This window comes from Paramisgurnus dabryanus, chromosome 1 (assembly GCF_030506205.2).
Source record: "Paramisgurnus dabryanus chromosome 1, PD_genome_1.1, whole genome shotgun sequence".
Classification (NCBI taxonomy): Eukaryota; Metazoa; Chordata; class Actinopteri; order Cypriniformes; family Cobitidae; genus Paramisgurnus; species Paramisgurnus dabryanus.
In genome coordinates, this window is record NC_133337.1 from 55,903,275 (window position 1) to 55,926,232 (window position 22,958).

Below are 22,958 nucleotides of genomic sequence, written 5' to 3' on the forward strand. Positions count from 1 at the left end.
CTATGTATTTTTCTGTCCTTGGTAGAGTCTAATAATTCCAGTGTCGTGCAGTTCTTTCCAAGTCTTGATCTCCAGGTTATAGTCATGGTTAATATAGAAAATGACATTTGTTTTTTTAAACTTTTCGAAGTAATAGTTAGAGTACTTGTGATGGTCTTCTGTAATAAATCCATAGGCATCCACCTTATGATGTACAAAAAAGACGTTTGTTATTAAAGTATGGTAAATGAAATAAAAAGTATTTAAAAGTCCAGTAAAAAAAGACTTAAAGCTCCACTGTGTAAGATCTACTCCCATCTAGCGGTGAAAGTCTATATGACAAGCAACTGAATATTACTTTCTAGCCCTCCCCATTCGGAACGCGTTTTAACTCGTACGGTGGCCCGGCCGTGTCATGCCAAGGTTAACATGGCTTCCAGTAGCTACAAAGCAAAAGCAATGAGAAAAAATGAACAATTTGCAATGTCCTTTGCCTGTGATCCATCAAAGCACACAGATTTATGTTTAACATGAAAAAAGTCTGATTGTCATGATATGTCCGCTTAAAATCACATACAAAAAGCAACCATGACGGGTTTAAATGGACGCGAACTAATATTATGTCAAAGTACAATGCTTATGTTTTAACCCTTGTATTGTGTTCGATTTTTGTGACGATTTTGATGGACCGGGTCAAATTGACCCGCATTGGATTCAATGCAATTCCTTAAATATCACATTATGAAAAACAAGAAGGAATTAGGTATGAACAAAACCATTTTAGTATCAGTCTTTGTCACACATTACAAACATTTAAAATGAAAAAGTATGATTTTAAAAAAATGCATTTAACCACAATTTTTAACATGTTTGTTTTAACAAATGTTGCACAAAAACTGTTGCAACATTTAACATTTTAAATTTTAATTCAACATGTTTTTTTTAACATACCTATGTTTAAGACATCCTAAATGAACTATTTAATATTGCTTTGAAATTAAATGAAGCTTTTCTTTTTCTAAATAGGCTCATATTTTGTTCTTGAGGCTCATTGTACAAATTCAAGAAATCACTGTTTACATGATCTGCATACATGAAGCATGTGCTTTCTGACTTCTTGCATTTTACACAAATGGTGCTTATTTTGGTGTCATGTTTTATGGGGCACAGCTAGCATCACCTGTATTCACCTCTGGATTTTCTGTGGGTCTGAATTCATCAGCTATACATAGTATTTCATTTACATTGAAAATAGAAATGATAGTTTACATTTACTTTTCTGTGTCTGAGGAAGTCTTTATCAGTACAAAAAAAGTGGGAAAAGCTCACTTTTCCCTTTCCAGGGTAGTAAAACACCAAAATATATGCAATAAATGTATTTAATTTGTGTCTGTACAGTTGCCTTGGAACAAACAAATATGGGTCAAATTGACCCGCGAACATCAAAATCGTACCAAAAATCATTATTTGTGCTAAAAAAAAACACTTCAAAACACATCAGTGTATCCTAACTTTGCATGCATGTTCATGGCCCTAAATGAGAAAAAGTGACAAAATTTCTGGAATAAAACTTTAACTTAAGTAGTATTTCATATAAATTGTAAATAGAAATTATAGCTCACTTTTACCATCTGTGTCTGTAAAAGTATTTTCAGTACTCAAAATAGTGAGGAGAAGCATTTTTACCCCCATTTTAGGGTAGGTAAACACCAATATAACAACAAACACTAAAAATATATATTTAATTTAAGTCTATACAGTTGCTTTGGCGCAAAACAAAATGCGGGTCAAATTGACCCGCGAACCTCAAAATCGTTACAAAATTGTTTTGGTACACTTCAAAACATATCAGCATGTCTAAACTTTGCATGCATGTTCATGGCCATAAATGAGAAAAAGTGACAAAATTTCTGGAAGAAAACTTTAACTTAAGTAGTATTTCATATAAATTGTAAATAGAAATTATAGCTCACTTTTACCATCTGTGTCTGTAAAAGTATTTTCAGTACTCAAAATAGTGAGGAGAAGCATTTTTACCCCCATTTTAGGGTAGGTAAACACCAATATAACAACAAACACTAAAAATATATATTTAATTTAGGTCTATACAGTTGCTTTGGCGCAAAACAAAATGCGGGTCAAATTGACCCGCGAACCTCAAAATCGTTACAAAATTGTTTTGGTACACTTCAAAACATATCAGCATGTCTAAACTTTGCATGCATGTTCATGGCCATAAATGAGAAAAAGTCACAAAATTTCAAGAATAGAATCACAGGTTAACTGGTTTATCCGACAGCTTAAAAATCAAAACGGGTCAAATTGACCCGGAACATAATATGAGGGTTAAGTAAACGTTACATGTCCGTGTATATGTAAGAGCTTTCTCTCAGATTGGTGAAAAAAGATCGCGCAACTTTCACTTTATCAGAGTATTATGTCAGACATTATGTCAGAGTACAATGCTTATGTTTTAAGTAAACATGTTACATGTCCGTGTATATGTAAGAGCTTTCTCTCATTTTGGTGAAAAAAGATCGCGCAACATTCACACGCTTGTAAAATGAAACGAAAGACGCGGAGATCAGACGCTTTTATCAATGAAAGGCTAAAAATAGACTGCGGTCAAGCCAGCCGCCACTCCGAAAAAGACGGTCAAACTAGCCCCCCGTTTTTTTTCTGTGTGCACATAAATGAGACATTACGGTAAATGCACGAGAGGAATGATTTCAAAATAAAAGTTTCTCACTAAATCTGCTGATATTTCTGTTGCATTATGTGTCTGTTATAAGGCATTGCTAGGGTATTATGGTTGGTTGCTAGGCTGTTTCTCTTGCATTCTGTGTGGTTGCTAGGGTTCTATAAGTGGTTGCTAGGCTGTTTCTGTTGCATTCTGTTTGTTAGGCTGTTTATGTTGCATTATGTGTCTGTTTTAAGTAATTGCTAGGGTATTATGGGTGGTTGCTAGGCTGTTTCTCTTGCATTCTGTGTGGTTGCTAGGGTTCTATAAGTGGTTGCTAGGCTGTTTCTGTTGCATTCTGTTTGGTTGTTAGGCTGTTTATGTTGCATTATGTGTCTGTTTTAAGTAATTGCTAGGGTATTATGGGTGGTTGCTAGGCTGTTTCTCTTGCATTCTGTGTGGTTGCTAGGGTTCTATAAGTGGTTGCTAGGCTGTTTCTGTTGCATTATGTGACTGTTTTAAGTAATTGCTAGGGTATTATGGGTGGTTGCTAGGCTGTTTCTCTTGCATTTTGTGTGGTTGCTAGGGTTCTATAAGTGGTTGCTAGGCTGTTTCTGTTGCATTCTGTTTGGTTGATAGGCTGTTTATGTTGCATTATGTGTCTGTTTTAAGTAATTGCTAGGGTATTATGGGTGGTTGCTAGGCTGTTTCTCTTGCATTCTGTGTGGTTGCTAGGGTTCTATAAGTGGTTGCTAGGCTGTTTCTGTTGCATTCTGTTTGGTTGTTAGGCTGTTTATGTTGCATTATGTGTCTGTTTTAAGTAATTGCTAGGGTATTATGGGTGGTTGCCAGGCTGTTTCTCTTGCATTCTGTGTGGTTGCTAGGGTTCTATAAATGGTTGCTAGGCTGTTTCTGTTGCATTATGTGTCTGTTTTAAGTAATTGCTAGGGTATTATGGGTGGTTGCTAGGCTGTTTCTCTTGCATTCTGTGTGGTTGCTAGGGTTCTATAAGTGGTTGCTAGGCTGTTTCTGTTGCATTCTGTTTGGATGCTAGGCTGTTTCTGTTGCATTCTGTTTGGTTGCTAGGCTGATTCTGTTGCATTCTGTGTCTGTTTAAAGTCATTGCTAGGGTATTATGAGTGGTTGCGAGGCGGTCTCTCTTGCATTCTGTGTGGTTGCTAGGCTGTTACTAGGGTTGTATATGTTGTTGCTAGGTTGTTTATGTTGCATTCTGGTTACTTGCTATGGTAATGCTAGGGCTTTTTAAGTGGTTGCTAGGGTATAGCTTTGGTTTTGTATGCGATTGCTAGACTGTTGCTAGGGTATATGGGTGGTTGCTAGTCTGTTTCTCTTGCATTCTGTGTCTGTTTAAATCGTTGCTAGGGTATTATTGGTGGCTGCTAGGCTGTTTATCTTGCATTCTGTGTGGTTGCTAGGCTGTTACTAGGGTTTTATGCGTGGTTGCTAGGTTGTTTTTGTTGCATTCTGGTTGCTTGCTATGCTATTGCTAGGGCTTTTAAAGTGGTTGCTAGGGTATATCTTTGGTTTTCTATGTGATTGCTAGACTGTTGCTAGGGTATATGGGTGGATGCTAGGCTGTTTCTGTTGCATTCTGTGTCTGTTTTAAGTCATTGCTAGGGTATTATGGGTGGTTTCTAGGTTGTTTCTCTTGCATTCTGTGTGGTTGCTAGGCTGTTGCTAGGGTTTTATGCGTGGTTGCTAGGTTGTTTTTGTTGCATTCTGGTTGCTTGCTATGCTATTGCTAGGGCTTTTTAAGTGGTTACTAGGGTATAGCTCTGGTTTTCTATGTGATTGCTAGACTGTTGCTAGGGTATATGGGTGGTTGCTAGTCTTTTTCTTTTGCATTCTGTGTCTGTTTAAGTCATTGCTAGGGTATTATTGGTGGCTGCTAGGCTGTTTCTATTGCATTCTGTGTCTGTTAAAAGTCATTGCTAGGGTATTATGGGTGGTTGCTAGGCTGTTTCTCTTGCATTCTGTGTGGTTGCTAGGCTGTTTCTATTGCATTCTGGGTCTGTTTTAATTCATTGCTAGGGTATTATGGGTGGTTGCTAGGCTATTTCTGTTGCATTATGTGTCTGTTTAAGTCGTTGCTAGGGTATTATGGGTGGTTGCTATGATGTTTCTGTTGCATTCTGTGTCTGTTTTAAATCATTGCTAGGGTATTGTGGGTGGTTGCTAGGCTATTTCTATTGCATTCTAAGTCGTTGCTAGGGTATTGTGGGTGGTTGCTAGGTTGTTTCTATTGTATTCTGTGTCTGTTTTAAATCGTAGCTAGGGATTTATGGGTGGTTGCTAGGCTGTTTTTGTTGCATTCTGGGTCTGTTTTAATTCATTGCTAGGGTATTATGGGTGGTTGCTATGATGTTTCTGTTGCATTCTGTGTCTGTTTTAAATCATTGCTAGGGTATTGTGGGTGGTTGCTAGGCTATTTCTATTGCATTCTAAGTCGTTGCTAGGGTATTGTGGGTGGTTGCTAGGTTGTTTCTATTGTATTCTGTGTCTGTTTTAAATCGTAGCTAGGGATTTATGGGTGGTTGCTAGGCTGTTTTTGTTGCATTCTGGGTCTGTTTTAATTCATTGCTAGGGTATTATGGGTGGTTGCTAGGCTATTTCTATTGCATTATGTGTGGTTGCTACGCTGTTACTAAGGTTTTTTAAATGGTAGCTATGGTATAGCTTTGGTTTTCTCTGTGATTGCTAGACTGTTGCTAAGCTATATGGGTGGTTGCTAGGTTGTTGTTCTGGCATTCTTTGTGGTTGCTAGGGAATTATGGCGGTTGCTAGGCTGTTGCTCTGGGGTTCTGTGTGGTTGCTAAGTTGTTGTTGTGGAATTCTGGTTGGTTGCTATGCTATTGCTCTTGTTTTCTGGGTAATTGCTAGACTGTTGATAGGGTTTTATTGGTTATTGCTAGGCTGTTGTTGAGATATTATGGTGGATGACTATGAAGTTGCTAGCATATTAAGGGTGGTTGTTAGGCTGTTGCTGTGACATTCTATGTGATTGCTGCACAGAATGATTTTACCTCAGAGTGACAGTATACCATCCGAGGGTGTCACTTACACCATATCAGGCCAATCTGATATGGAGTTTGTAAAATATAGCTCTCCAAAATAACCCAAATACACGTTTATTTTTATAAGATCAAATAGGTGCTTAAAGGAAACTACCTGTTTGCACAGAATGATTTTACCCCAGAGTGACAGTATACCATCTGAGGGTGTCACTTACACCGTATCAGGCCAATCTGATATGGAGTTTGTAAAATATAGCTCTCCAAAATAACCCAAATACACGTTTATTTTTATAAGATCAAATAGGTGCTTAAAGGAAACTACCTGTTTGCACAGAATGATTTTACCCCAGAGTGACAGTATACCATCGGAGGGTGTCACTTACACCGTATCAGGCCAATCTGATATGGAGTTTGTAAAATATAGCTCTCCAAAATAACCTAAATACATGTTTATTTCTATAAGAACAAATGCCTGTTTAAAGGAAACTACCTGTTTGCACAGAAAAATTTTACTTCAGAGTGACAGTATACCACCTCAATGTGTCACTCACACCGTATCAGGCCAATCTGATATGGAGTTTGTAAAATACAGCTCTCCAAAATGACCTAAATACATGTCTATTTCTATAAGAACAAATACCTGTTTAAAGGAAACTACCTGTTTGCACAGAATAATTTCACTTCAGAGTGACAGTATACCACCTCAAGGTGTCACTCACAAAATATCAGGCCAATCTGATATGGAGTTTATAAATTACAGCTCTCCAAAATATCATAAATACTTGATTGTTTCTATAAGATAAAATAGGTGCTTAAAGGAAACTACCTGTTTGCACAGAATGATTTTACCTCAGAGTGACAGTATACCACCTCAATGTGTCACTCACATTGTATCAGGCCAATCTGATATGGAGTTTGTAAAATACAGTTCTCCAAAATAACCCAAATACACGTTTATTTTTATAAGATCAAATAGGTGCTTAAAGGAAACTACCTGTTTGCACAGAATGATTTTACCCCAGAGTGACAGTATACCATCTGAGGGTGTCACTTACACCATATCAGGCCAATCTGATATGGAGTTTGTAAAATATAGCTCTCCAAAATAACCTAAATACATGTTTATTTCTATAAGAACAAATGCCTGTTTATAGGAAACTACCTGTTTGCACAGAATAATTTCACTTCAGAGTGACAGTATACCACCTGAATGTGTCACTCACAACATATCAGGCCAATCTGATATGGAGTTTGTAAAATACAGTTCTCCAAAATAACCCAAATACATGTTTATTTTTATAAGATCAAATAGGTGCTTAAAGGAAACTACCTGTTTGCACAGAATGATTTTACCCCACAGTGACAGTATACCATCTGAGGGTGTCACTTACACCGTATTAGGCCAATCTGATATGGAGTTTGTAAAATATAGCTCTCCAAAATAACCTAAATACATGTTTATTTCTATAAAATCAAATAGATGTTTAAAGTAAACTACCTATTTGCACAAAATAATTTCACTTCAGAGTGACAGTATACCATCTGAGGGTGTCACTTACACCGTATCAGGCCAATCTGATATGGAGTTTGTAAAATATAGCTCTCCAAAATAACCTAAATACATTTTTATTTCTATAAGAACAAATGCCTGTTTAAAGGAAACTACCTGTTTGCACAGAATAATTTCACTTCAGAGTGACAGTATACCACCTCAAGGTGTCACTCACAAAATATCAGGCCAATCTGATATGGAGTTTGTAAAATACAGCTCTCCAAAATAACCTAAATACATGTTTATTTCTATAAGAACAAATACCTGTTTAAAGGAAACTACCTGTTTGCACAGAATAATTTCACTTCAGAGTGACAGTATACCACCTCAAGGTGTCACTCACAAAATATCAGGCCAATCTGATATGGAGTTTATAAATTACAGCTCTCCAAAATATCATAAATACTTGATTGTTTCTATAGATAAAATAGGTGCTTAAAGGAAACTACCTGTTTGCACAGAATGATTTCACTTCAGAGTGACAGTATACCACCTCAAGGTGTTACTCACAACATATCAGGCCAATCTGATATGGAGTTTGTAAAATACAGTTCTCCAAAATAACCCAAATACATGTTTATTTTTGTAAGATCAAATAGGTGCTTAAAGGAAACTACCTGTTTGCACAGAATGATTTTACCCCAGAGTGACAGTATACCATCTGAGGGTGTCACTTACACCGTATTAGGCCAATCTGATATGGAGTTTGTAAAATATAGCTCTCCAAAATAACCTAAATACATGTTTATTTCTATAAAATCAAATAGATGTTTAAAGTTAACTACCTGTTTGCACAAAATAATTTCACTTCAGAGTGACAGTATACCAACGCAATGTGTCACTCACACCGTATCAGGCCAATCTGATATGGAGTTTGTAAAATACAGCTCTCCAAAATAACCTAAATACATGTTTATTTCTATAAGAACAAATACCTGTTTAAAGGAAACTACCTGTTTGCACAGAATAATTTCACTTCAGAGTGACAGTATACCACCTCAAGGTGTCATTCACAAAATATCAGGCCAATCTGATATGGAGTTTATAAATTACAGCTCTCCAAAATATCATAAATACTTGATTGTTTCTATAAGATAAAATAGGTGCTTAAAGGAAACTACCTGTTTGCACAGAATGATTTTACCTCAGAGTGACAGTATACCACCTCAATGTGTCACTCACATTGTATCAGGCCAATCTGATATGGAGTTTGTAAAATACAGTTCTCCAAAATAACCCAAATACACGTTTATTTTTATAAGATCAAATAGGTGCTTAAAGGAAACTACCTGTTTGCACAGAATGATTTTACCCCAGAGTGACAGTATACCATCTGAGGGTGTCACTTACACCATATCAGGCCAATCTGATATGGAGTTTGTAAAATATAGCTCTCCAAAATAACCTAAATACATTTTTATTTCTATAAGAACAAATGCCTGTTTAAAAGAAACTACCTGTTTGCACAGAATAATTTCACTTCAGAGTGACAGTATACCACCTCAAGGTGTCACTCACAAAATATCAGGCCAATCTTATATGGAGTTTGTAAAATACAGCTCTCCAAAATAACCTAAATACATGTTTATTTCTATAAGAACAAATACCTGTTTAAAGGAAACTACCTGTTTGCACAGAATAATTTCACTTCAGAGTGACAGTATACCACCTCAAGGTGTCACTCACAAAATATCAGGCCAATCTGATATGGAGTTTATAAATTACAGCTCTCCAAAATATCATAAATACTTGATTGTTTCTATAGATAAAATAGGTGCTTAAAGGAAACTACCTGTTTGCACAGAATGATTTCACTTCAGAGTGACAGTATACCACCTCAAGGTGTTACTCACAACATATCAGGCCAATCTGATATGGAGTTTGTAAAATACAGTTCTCCAAAATAACCCAAATACATGTTTATTTTTATAAGATCAAATAGGTGCTTAAAGGAAACTACCTGTTTGCACAGAATGATTTCACTTCAGAGTGACAGTATACCACCTCAAGGTGTTACTCACAACATATCAGGCCAATCTGATATGGAGTTTGTAAATTACAGCTCTCCAAAATAGCATAATACTCAATTATTTCTATAAGATCAAATAGATGCTTAAAGAAAACTACCTGTTTGCACGGAATAATTTCACTTCAGAGGGACAGTATCCCATCTCAGGGTATCACTCACAACATATCAGGACAATCTGATATGGAGTTTGTAAAATACAGCTCTTCAAAAGAATTTAAATACACATTGTATTTTAAAAACTCTGCATCAGATTGACTTGATATTGTGTGAGTGACACTTTGAGGTGGTATACTGTCATTCTGAAGTGAAATTATTCTCTGCAAACAGGTAGTTTCCTTTAAACAGGCATTTGTTCTTATAGAAATAGACATGTATTTAGGTTATTTTGGAGAGCTGTATTTTACTAACTCCATATCAGATTGTCTTGATATTGTGTGAGTGACACCTTGAGGTGATATACTGTCTAAAGTGAAATTATTATGTGCAAACAGGTAGTTTCCTTTAAGCATCTATTTGATCTTATAGAAATAATTGAATATTATGCTATTTTGGAGAGCTATATTTTACAAACTCCATATCAGATTGGCCTGATACAGTGTAAGTGACACCCTCAGATGGTATACTGCACTCTGAGGTAAAATCTTTCTGTGCAAACAGGTAGTTTCCTTTAAGCACCTATTTGATCTTATAGAAATAATCAAGTATTTATGATATTTTGGAGAGCTGTATATTACAAACTCTATATCAGATTGTCCTGATATGTTGTGACTGATACCCTGAGATGGGATACTGTCCCTCTGAAGTGAAATTATTCTGTGCAAACAGGTAATTTCCTTTAAGCACCTATTTGATCTCATAGAAATAAACATGTATTTAGGTTATTTTGGAGAGCTGTATTTTACAAACTCTATATCAGATTGGCCTGATACAGTGTAAGTGACACCCTCAGATGGTATACTGTCACTCTGAGGTAAAATCATTCTGTGCAAACAGGTAGTTTCCTTTAAGCACCTATTTGATCTTATAGAAATAATCAAGTATTTATGATATTTTGGAGAGCTGTATTTTACAAACTCTATATCAGATTGTCCTGATATGTTGTGACTGATACCCTGAGATGGGATACTGTCCCTCTGAAGTGAAATTATTCTGTGCCAACAGGTAGTTTCATTTAAACATCTATTTGATCTTATAAAAATAAACGTGTATTTATGCTATTTTGGAGAGCTGTATTTTACAAACTCTATATCAGATTGGCCTGATACGGTGTTTGTGATACATTGAGGTGGTATACTGTCACTCTGAAGTGAAATTATTTTGTGCAAACAGGTAGTTTCCTTTAACCATCTATTTTACTTTATAGAAATAAACATGTATTTATGCTATTTTGGAGAGCTGTATTTTACAAACTCTATATCAGATTGGCCTGATACAGTGTGAGTGACACATTGAGGTGGTGTACTGTCACTCTGAAGTGAAATTATTTTGTGCAAACAGGTAGTTTCCTTTAAACATCTATTTGATCTTATAAAAATAAACGTGTATTTGGGTTATTTTGGAGAGCTGTATTTTACAAACTCTATATCAGATTGGCCTGATACAGTGTGAGTGACACATTGAGGTGGTGTACTGTCACTCTGAAGTGAAATTATTCTGTGCAAACAGGTAGTTTCCTTTAAACAGGTATTTGTTCTTATAGAAATAAACATGTATTTAGGTTATTTTGGAGAGCTGTATTTTACAAACTCTATATCAGATTGGCCTGATACAGTGTGATTGACACAATGAGGTGGTATACTGTCACTCTGAAGTGAAATTATTCTGTGCAAACAGGTAGTTTCCTTTAAACATCTATTTGATCTTATAAAAATAAACGTGTATTTGGGTTATTTTGGAGAGCTATATTTTACAAACTCCATATCAGATTGGCCTGATACGGTGTGAGTGACATATTGAGGTGGTATACTGTCACTCTGAAGTGAAATTATTTTGTGCAAACAGGTAGTTTCCTTTAAACATCTATTTGATCTTATAAAAATAAACGTGTATTTGGGTTTTTTGGAGAGCTATATTTTACAAACTCTATATCAGATTGGCCTGATACAATGTAAGTGACACATTGAGGTGGTATACTGTCACTCTGAGGTAAAATAATTCTGTGCAAACAGGTAGTTTCCTTTAAGCACCTCTTTTATCTTATAGAAACAATCAAGTATTTATGTTAATTTGGAGAGCTGTATTTTACAAACTCTATATCAGATTGGCCTGATACAGTGTGAGTGACACAATGAGGTGGTATACTGTCACTCTGAAGTGAAATTATTCTGTGCAAACAGGTAGTTTCCTTTAAACATCTATTTGATCTTATAAAAATAAATGTGTATTTGGGTTATTTTGGAGAGCTATATTTTACAAACTCCATATCAGATTGGCCTGATACGGTGTGAGTGACATATTGAGGTGGTATACTGTCACTCTGAAGTGAAATTATTTTGTGCAAACAGATAGGTTCCTTTAAACATCTATTTGATCTTATAAAAATAAACGTGTATTTGGGTTTTTTGGAGAGCTATATTTTACAAACTCTATATCAGATTGGCCTGATACAATGTAAGTGACACATTGAGGTGGTATACTGTCACTCTGAGGTAAAATAATTCTGTGCAAACAGGTAGTTTCCTTTAAGCACCTCTTTTATCTTATAGAAACAATCAAGTATTTATGCTATTTTGGAGAGCTGTATTTTACAAACTCTATATCAGATTGGCCTGATACAGTGTGAGTGACACAATGAGGTGGTATACTGTCACTCTGAAGTGAAATTATTCTGTGCAAACAGGTAGTTTCCTTTAAACATCTATTTGATCTTATAAAAATAAATGTGTATTTGGGTTATTTTGGAGAGCTATATTTTACAAACTCCATATCAGATTGGCCTGATACGGTGTGAGTGACATATTGAGGTGGTATACTGTCACTCTGAAGTGAAATTATTTTGTGCAAACAGATAGTTTCCTTTAAACATCTATTTGATTTAATAGAAATAAACATGTATTTATGTTATTTCAGAGAGCTGTATTTTACAAACTCCATATCAGATTGGCCTGATATGTTGTGAGTGACACCTTGGGGTGGTACACTGTCACTCTGAAGTAAAATCATTCTGTGCAAACAGGTAGTTTCCTTTGCACATGTATTTGATCTTATAGAAATAAACATGTATTTGATCTTATAGAAATAAATATGTATTTAGGTTAAGTTGGAGAGCTGTATTTTACAAACTCCATATCAGATTGGTCTGATATGTTGTCTGTGACACCTTGAGGTAGGATACTGTCACTCTGAAGTGAAATTATTCTGTGCAAATTATTGACTTGATATTGTGTGAGTGACACATTGAGGTGGGATACTGTCACTCTGAGGTAAAATTATTCTGCGCAAACAGGTGGTTTCCCTTTAACGTCTAACTGAATGTATAGGACATTTTCGAACTCTCTATTTTAAAAACAGCATATCAGACTGTGATGATACTGCAGGGGTGACAACCTGAGTTGGTGTACTATCATTCAGAAGTAGAATGATTCTGTGGAAACAGGTAGTTTTCTTTTAATATCTAACAGAATGTATAGAAAATACAGAGTGTATAGGACATCTTAGAGGTGTCTATTTTAAAAACAGCATATCAGACTGTGATGATACTGCATGAGTGACAACCTGAGATGGTGTACCATCTTTCAGAGATGGAATGATTCTTTGGAAACAGGTAGTTCCTTTAACATCTAACTAAATATATAAAAATACAGCATGTGTTGGATATTTTAGAGCCTTCTCATTTAAATACCCTATCAACTATATAGCAATGCTCTGTCAATCCCCTGAACAACCCAGCATCTAGTAACACTAACAGCCACCCATAATGCTGTATCAACTACCAATCATTCACTCACTGACTCTCTATTATATGCATAACAGTTCTGTGTTAACTACCCTGAACAGCCTAGCAATTTAATAAACCACCTAAAATACCCTAGCAAAGGCCTATCAATCATTTAGAAAGACACAGCCTCAACGTCGCAATCACCAAGAAAACATAATATCCTAGCAACCAATTTAAATACCGTAGCCTAGCAACAGCCCAGCAATCACATAGAATGTCACAGCAACAGCCTAACAACCACCCTTAATATGCTAGCAACTTTATAGTAATCCACCATAATATCTCAACAACAGCCTAGCAATAACCAATAAAACCCTATCAACAGTCTAGCAATCACCCAGAAAACAAGAGCAATAGCATAGCAACCAACCAGAATTCCACAACAACAACCTAGAAACCAGAAAGAATGCCAGAACAGCAGCCTAGCAACCACCCATATAGCCTAACAACAGTCTAGCAATCACAGAGAAAACCATTTAAAAAAACCTTAGTAACAGCCTAGCAACCACACATAATGCAATAGAAATAGCCTAGCAAACAACCACAATACCCTAGCAATGATTTAAAAGAGACACAGAATGCAACAGAAACAGCCTAGCAACCACCCATAAATCCCTAGCTACGATTTAAAACAGACACAGAATGCAATAGAAACAGCCTAGCAACCACCTATAATACCCTAGCAACGACTTAGAATGCAATAGAAATAGCCTAGCCATGATTTAAAACAGACACAGAATGTAACAGAAACATCATAGCAACCCCCCATAATACCCTAGCAACGGCTTAAACAGACACATAATGCAACAGAATAGCCTAGCAACCACCCATAATACCCTAGCAATGAATTAAAACAGACCCAGAATGCAATAGAAACAGCCTAGCAACCATGCAAAATGCAACAGATAAAGCCCTGCAACCACCCATAATACCCTAGCAATGACTTTTAACAGACACAGAATGCAATAGAAACAGCCTAGCAGCCACCAATAATACCCTAGCAATGACTTAAACAGACACAGAATGCAACAGAAACAGACTAGCAACCACCCATATACCCTAGCAACAGTCTAGCAATCATATAGAAAACCAAAGCTATACCCTAGCAACCACTTAAAAAGCCCTAACAATAGCACAGCATCAACCAGAATGCAACAAAAACAACCTAGCAACCACGCATAAAACCCTAATAACAGCCTAGCAACCACACAGAATGCAAGAGAAACAACCTAGCAACCACCCATAATACCCTAGCAACAATTTAAAGAACCCTAGCAACAGCCTAGCAACCACACAGAATGCAAGAGAGACCGCCTAGCAACCACCCATAATACCCTAGCAATGACTTAAAACAGACACAGAATGCAACAGAAAAAGCCTAGCAACCAAACAGAATGCTACAGAAACAGCCTAGCAACCACTTATAGAACCCTAGCAACCACACACAATGCAAGAGAAACCGCCTAGCAACCACCCATAATACCCTAGCAATGACTTAAAACAGACACATAATGCAACAGAAACAGCCTAGCAACCACTTATAGAACCCTAGCAACCACACAAAATGCAATAGAAACAGCCTAGCAACCACCCATAATACCCTAGCAACAGTCTAGCAATCGCATAGAAAACCAAAGCTATACCCTAGCAACCACTTAAAAAGCCCTAACAATAGCACAGCATCAACCAGAATGCAACAATAACAACCTAGCAACCACGCATAAAACCCTAGTAACAGCCTAGCAACCACACAGAATGCAAGAGAAGCAACCTAGCAACCACCCATAATACCCTAGCAACAACTTAAAGAACCTTAGCAACAGCCTAACAACCACACAGAATGCAAGAGAGACCGCCTAGCAACCACCCATAACACCCTAGCAATGACTTAAAACAGACACAGAATGCAACAGAAACAGCCTAGCAACCAAACAGAATGCAACAGAAACACCCTAGCAACCACTTATAGAACCCTAGCAACCACACAGAATGCAAGAGAAACAGCCTAGCAACCACCCATAATACCCTAGCAATTACTTAAAACAGACACATAATGCAACAAAAACAGCCTAGCAACCATTTATAGAACCCTAGCAACCACACAGAATGCAAGAGAAACAGCCTAGCAACCAGAGGCGTCATGCCCATTCAAACTGAGGGGGCAGTTGCCCCCTTGGTTTTTTGAGGCTCAAAATCAAAGAAGCGCTTATTAATCTGTTATTTGTCTTTTAATCTGTTTACTATGCACAATATTATTAATTCTGTGCAGCATCCTTGTCACTTTTCGGAGATTTTCGCCGTTTTTATAGTGTTTTGATCGTGTTACATTACTTCTGGCGGCAGGCGCTGCATACAGCGTAGTCACTGACGTCATCAGGGGGCGCGGAATCACACATGCTCACATATGAGGTAAAGTTGAATGCAAAAATCCGTTCCTCTAATAATTTTTATCCAAACATTTTTTTTTATCATTATTGAACATTAAACTCAATCACGTGGCTATAGCTTATGTAATTTTCGTTGTAACTTTATGGATTTAAAATTACATTAATTGTATAGGATTGTGCAGTTGTTGTGCAAAATGCATTGACACAATTAAACAAGTCATTAAACAAAACGTTAATAAAAAATCATGCCGTTCCAGATGTAAATATGATGCCAATATGTCATTATTCCGATTGAATAGTATTTGATATGAAAGTTAGTCAACACTTTTATTTTGGAGGTTTTTGTCATGAAGGCAGGAAGGCTCAAAATAGTGCCACGGAAAAGACTGAAAGCTCTATAATATTGATTGAACGAATTGCTTCGAAAATTGATTCAGTTTTTCAAAGTAGTTCCAAACAACCAACACGCTGGCGGCCCCTGCTGGTCAAAAGAGTGTAAAAGCAGATATGTCCAGACATTTTACACCTTTTTTTTTACAAAATAATAGCAAGATTTTTATTAAAATATGTTTCAAAAATATTTAACTTAATTAAGACATAGTTAAAAGTGTATTATGTGTTTTTAGTTTTATTTGGGGCAAACAAATCATTAAAACTAACTACCCTTTTAATTATGCACATTTTTGTCATTAAATCTGTTTATAAACAAAAAGTAGACAAAATGGTAGTGTTATTAGTCAGTTCGGATAAATGTTTTATGAACTTGTGACCTTTTATGAAGCCTCGTTTGCTAAAATCACGTGACTTGGGCCAGTTTGAAACACGCTCCGAACCACTGATTCAAAACAAAAGATTCATAAATTTTTCGAAGCCTCATGAAGCAGTGCTTCGAAAACGACCATCACTATGTATGCACACATTTTTGTAAGCTGTGCACACTGTGCCCCCTTAAAAAAAATTGGTGCATGACGCCCCTGCTAGCAACCACCCATAATACCCTAGCAATGACTTAAAAGAGACACATAATTCAACAGAAATATCAGCAGATTAAGTGAGAAACTTTTATTTTGAAATCATTCCTCTCGTGCGTTTACCGTAATGTCTCATTTATGTGCACACAGAAAAAAAACGGGGGGCTAGTTTGACCGTCTTTTTCGGAGTGGCGGCTGGCTTGACCGCAGTAAAAATAGCGCTGTCACCGTGTGTTTGTGCTAGAGGTCAGAAAAGATGAAAACATTTATCTCAGTAACGTTACCTCAGATTACATAAATGGGCGGAGAGACGGCGTGTGTCTGTTGAACACATTAAACCACATGCATGTTTACACTAACAAGCGTTATGCATAATCATGCTAAAGTTAGCCAAGGAACTATACAACTTCAAGTTTACAACATGGACTGTATAGATGTAAACGAATATGCTGAATTACCTGTGGAGAATATAGAAAGTGCAACTTCAGTGTCCCTTGAGCCCATCTTGGAAAACTAACTCCAATAGTGACTTTGGTCTTGATGTTTTTCCTGTCACGTTGTCGTTTAAAATCCCCGTTTCGCATCCTTGGCGATTTGTTTTAATGTCCTCGAGAATATGTCTTCAACAGGCTTTCAAATCAAAGCATTAGATCGCAGGTTCATCACGGTGTGCGGTTGTTGTAAAATCCGAAGGATTCAAGCTACGCAGGTCACAGGCTGGATACGTCATCAAGCCTGGTTTATTTAAATTAACTGAGCATTACATTCGCAAGTCATACGCATATTACATCAATTTACAATTAACTAAGAATAATTGTCAGCTTTATAATTGTTAATATTCTGAAATAAGACTGTCTTGATGACGTATACCGCCTACACATGCAACCTCTGGAGGCTTCAGCTATCGGGCAGCGTGAGTGTAGAGTGAAAGCGCGAAAGGCGGAGCTTGAATTTCAGGAATGTCCCTCGTCAGCGAATGTATTTCAAAGATGGAGGCACAACATGGATTCAGCCAGAGAGCGCTTCGACGGTATGCATTTTATATAGCAGATTCTACACTTACGAGAATACTTTGATTAGTGGGTGGGAAGTAATTACACATGAATGAGCACATACTTTTGAAAGAAAACATGGGTTTTTGTTAAGAATTAACTCAATAAAGTACACAGTAGAGCTTTAAAAAGCTTTATGATTAAATAAAAAAACTAACATTCAAGAGAGAGAGACATAAAATGTCTTATATCTTAACAAAAGCAATCTACCTTTAAGGTGTTATGAGTATTAGTGCAACCTGCATCACAGAATGGCAATTGATCATTGTAAAATAATGCATTTTACTTACAATGTCACATGTGTGTAGAGCCAAGAACAAAGCAAATGCCCCATTGGTTGGTCTGTACATTGCCCAGGTATTGCCTTGCATTTGTTTGGATGGCATGAATCTTTAAATTGGAAATATAAAATAATTAGTTGGAGATATTTTAAAATTACATTTTTCTAATTAATTTTGGTTAACAAAATGTTACGTGTGGTGTAAATCTACATAGCAATACAAACATTTCTGTAAATTACCTGTTGCGAATATATCTGAGAAAATCTGGATGTAAAACATAAAATCTATTCTCATTGAAATGGCCTTTGAAGAAACTCAGTGGCCTATAGGGAAGAAACAGAAATATAATATTGTGTCTTTTTGACAGATTCTTTTTATTATTACATTTCACTGTTAAACAACATCCTGGTCAATCTTTTGTAAAGTTGTGTTGTGCCACTACTGAAAGATTCTTACACTTAAATGTTTGTGTTTGCATTCTTTCTCTGATGTATGTCATGTTAAAAGCATCTGCTAAATGTAATTGTATTAGTGAACTAGCTTTATACTTTACCTCACACCCTTAAAGAATCCTGTAGCCATTTTCCCCTCTAGTAGGCCATGGAGCCAATGGAAGTCTCTCAGGCCCTCAGGGATCATAACATATTTGATGCCCTATTGAAAAGCAGCAGAGACAGATGGTTTAGAATATAGGGGCGGTTTTCCAAACAGGGTTTAGATTAATCCAGGATTAATCCAAAAAACCCATTGAGACAGTTAGATGGCGATAGACCATAAGACTTGACAGAGGTATGCATGACACATCAAACTTTTGTGTATCACACATGATCACAGCTGAACATATCAGAATATTAGAATCTTTAGAGTTGCCGCATGCACTGTGAAATATATTTACAGTTTTAATGTTCTGTATTTATGCTGTGCGGTTTACTTATTTTAATCTTTACTTTAATCTTTTAATGATGTCATGCAAAAAAAATGAAGAATACAGAACAATATGAGAGTGATTAATAATACTCATAATTTTGAGATATTATATTAATAGCCTTATATTGAACATTTTAATTTGTGAGATGATCTATGCCTTGAAAATGTACTGACCTCATCTTGTGGAATACTGTCATAGCCAAGCTGATGAAACCTATGAATTGTGGAATACAATGAATAAGCTGTATGCACATAGACTGAGGTCTTATTTCCAACATCCGCCTCATAACCTTTCGTAAGTGCCCCATTCATTCTGTTTAGGATCAAAACAATATCAGAGTAAAACTGTGAATTGTAAATAGAAATAAGCTCAGCTTTACAACATGTGCATTTATTTACAGCAGTACCCTTAACTGTACATTAACTACCAGTTAATAAAGGTTAGTAACCATATTAATTTACATTGATAAATCAAGTATCTTTGATAGACGCACTACCACAATAATGTTTCTATATAACTATGTTATATCCTTTGTCATGCTTACCGAAACACATACTCATGGGAGTCGATCTCTTTGCCCATCTTTGAGTTATTGAGAATGCCACCCGAACCCACAACAGCACAGCAGATACAACCATCTTTTGCACTTTCAAGCACTGGCAGTAATGTTGAAGATTTGGGCTTTGGAATCAAATCTATTGCCGCTCTTATCTCTTTGATGAGGGGGAAAACATAAATGATGTGTGTAAAGGATGTGTGGCATTGAAAGATCATGGAATGTAATACATTATATTAAATAAGGTATATCATATATTTTATTGCAATTTTTAATACTTAAAAAGTTAGCAACAGTAATTGTCCATGCTATTTGTTTAAAAAAATTCATCTGCTAACGATTAAACACAATTATATGTAGACCCCTTAAGGCCCCCTAAAAAGATACATGCTTTTGTAGAAATACAATTTAATATAATACAATTGTGTAGAAAGTAAATTTTAATTAAATATATTTTTGAATTTGAAAATATATTCACTTTTAACTTTCATATATGAGAATATATTTCAAAATTTATTTCATTATAAAGTTATAAGTATGCAGTTGAAAATATATTTAATTTTAACCTTTTCAAACCTTATGTTTACAGATTTGTAACATTCAAAGTTTTTCTTCCAATGCGACATTAATATAACTGCTTTAATATATATATATATATATATATATATATATATATATATATATATATATATATATATATATATATTTCACAATATTCAAAAAATGGCAAAAAAATATATTGGTGTTTAAATAAACATAATTTTTTGGTCATTTGGCATATTTTAAAATATACACTGTAAAATATGTCTGTAGAAATTACAGTATTACTGGGTATAACTAGATGGCAGTAACTTACTGTAGAATTTACATGTATGTTATTTACTAGTCAAAGTTAAATGAGTATGAAACATTTTCAGTCTACAGTAAGTTACTGGCAACCAGCTGCATACTTAAAGCCAATTTTCTAAAATGTTATTACATTTTTTGCATGGGTATATTTACATAAAATACAAAGGACTACTAACTTCATTATTAGGAAAGCCTGTGTTTATCTTTGCCCACCATTTATAAAGTCTAGTATTTACCTACTGCACCCCTTTCTCAAACATATTCCAAAAATACTTGTATTTTGCCTACGGTGTTTACCATCATATTTGTACTCCATAAAGCCGAATGGATTGTTGAAGTGTGCTAATCTATTCCATTCTGATACGTTGAGTTGACCTCTGTACAGCCATAGTTGAATGTTGGGAAGAAAAGCTTTCTTGAACTTGGGATCCTTAGTGTTGTGAATGGACTCTGAACAGATCTATAAAACAGTGATCATTTAATATCATACATAGAAAAAAACAGCACAGTAATGTCTGAATGGATCTGGAAAACAACTTTGCATACTGGTTTTCTTGCTTCATGATCTTGCAAATAAATATCTTCAAAATCCCACACAGGTAATTTTGTAAAATTCTTCTTATAAAGAATTGGAATAGGCGTTGTGTTGTCTTCAAGGTCATAGAGATTTGTAGCTCCAGGCAATGATAAATTCAGTGCAGAAGTTACGATGGATTTATAAATTGGTGTATTATCTGCATGCTGGTAAGTTTCTCTCCAAAGAGATTTTGACCACACCACTTTTCCTTTAATTCTTTGAAAACAATGAAAAATAACAACAACATATATCAATTGAAATATTAAAGACAAAACAACAGAATAAATGCATAGCAATTAGAATATAAAACAATTATTTAGCAAAAACTTTCAAAATTTAATAAACAAAAAAAAAAGAGTTTATTTGTTTATTTGTTTATTTGAAAAGGATCCCCATTAGCTGACGCCGAAACGACAGCTAGTCTTCCTGGGGTCCAAAGGAGTCCACACACATATTCTTATATATTCTATATATATTCATATATATGACTTTTTTATTAACTTACCCATTCCACTGTTCAGAGACATCAATCCATAGAACTACATAAAGCAGAAAAAAAGAAATAAGAAAAAGACTAATAAAACCCAAAGCTTTCTTCATACTACCAGCTGCTTTTTCTCTTTGGGATTACTTTTCTGTTTAAAAACGTTTCCTTGAGTTAAATGCCAACGCAAACTCATTGCGTCACCATACAACAAATAAACACATGCTGTTTATATGGCGAGACATGGGGATTAGTTTTCACACTTTTACTCTAGTAAGCTATTCTTTGGGTGGGGTTTTGTTGAATATTCACATTGTGTACAGACTCATTTCTTAATTCCAAGGAAAAAAAATTCTTGAATGACACGTCATGTTGCCATTTTTAACTGCGTTTCTAAACATGTTTGACAGTGATTTAAAATTTGAAATACTAGACTATCTAAATCTATCTAATTTTCAACACTTTTATTTTTCTACAATACTTTACATATTGAACTAAATGTTTGAGACCAACAGATTGTTACAGCAAACCACAAGAAAAGGTGCCGAAAATTCTTTACAATAACATAAAATTCCTCATAGATCTTGTCACTTATTTTACTTTCAAAATGTACCACATGTACCGTATTACACTCTAAAATGGGCTGGATTATTTTTAACCCATATTGGTCAGAACACACTGCTGGGTTAAAATTGATCCAATTTAGGGCTGTTTTAACCCAATGAACTGGGTTATTATAACTGCACCCAACATTGGGTCTATTATCACGTTTTCCCCTCTCAAATTAACTTATAATCAAATAGCCTTGTTTCTGTTACCTTGAAATGTTTTTTACCCCTGGCCTATTTTACTAAGAAAATTCAGAAGCAGATATTTTATTTAAAAAATGGGCGAAACATTTAATTACCCTTTTTCTTAATAAAGGACAAAAAGAACCCTTTTTTCACAGAATGAACTTATTATCTAATTAAAATACCCTGCTATTATTTTAATAACAGAATTCAATTAATGGAATGTGGATATCATTACCAATGGCTCTATTGTTTTCTATTATACCACTACATCTGTAAGTAATTTGCAATGCAGAAATATAACAACAGTGGTCTATCAGGTTACTAATGTTGCACTGCTATTTTTAACAACTGTATGTCATGTCAAGCCAGATCTTTGAAACTCTTTTATAATGTAATTCTTTACCAAGACGTCATCATTAAAAATGAATGGATAGAAAATGAATCATGAAAACTATGTAATATTATTATATATAATTATACTGAAATTATTATTGTTATATTGTATTTGTATTGTAGTATTATTACTGTTTTTGCTTTTATTGTTAATATTGCATCACCAAAGGCTGCATCACTGTGCACGATGCAACCTTTAACATCTGAAGAACCTTTCGGTTTCACAAAGGATTGAAAGGGATTCTTTGGATTATAAAAATGTATAAAAGAAATGGCTCTTTAAAGAAGCTTTAACTAAATGGTTCTTTGAGGAACCAAAAAGGGTTCTTCTATGGCATCGCTGTGAAGAACCTTTTAAGCACCTTAATTTTAAGGAGTGCATAGAATAGGAGTATAAAGAGGGAATCAGTTTCTCATTAAAAGTTTGACACCTGAATGAGCAAACTGAAATAAAGAATAAAAACAAAATGACAT

General features: G+C 35.3%; 1 protein-coding gene across 1 annotated transcript in view; it reads right to left on the reverse strand.

The window, feature by feature from the left end:
- Positions 1 to 22,958, reverse strand: part of st6galnac1.1 (ST6 (alpha-N-acetyl-neuraminyl-2,3-beta-galactosyl-1,3)-N-acetylgalactosaminide alpha-2,6-sialyltransferase 1, tandem duplicate 1) — a 25,156-nt gene continuing 2,198 nt past the window's right edge. Inside the window, exons 3-10 of the mRNA XM_073814544.1 lie at positions 20,783 to 21,029; positions 20,534 to 20,696; positions 19,376 to 19,544; positions 19,005 to 19,143; positions 18,457 to 18,557; positions 18,143 to 18,226; positions 17,913 to 18,012; positions 1 to 183 (exon numbers count right to left, since the gene is read on the reverse strand). Coding sequence (XP_073670645.1) covers positions 1 to 183; positions 17,913 to 18,012; positions 18,143 to 18,226; positions 18,457 to 18,557; positions 19,005 to 19,143; positions 19,376 to 19,544; positions 20,534 to 20,696; positions 20,783 to 21,029 — 1,186 coding nt within the window. The remainder of the gene's footprint in view (positions 184 to 17,912; positions 18,013 to 18,142; positions 18,227 to 18,456; positions 18,558 to 19,004; positions 19,144 to 19,375; positions 19,545 to 20,533; positions 20,697 to 20,782; positions 21,030 to 22,958) is intronic.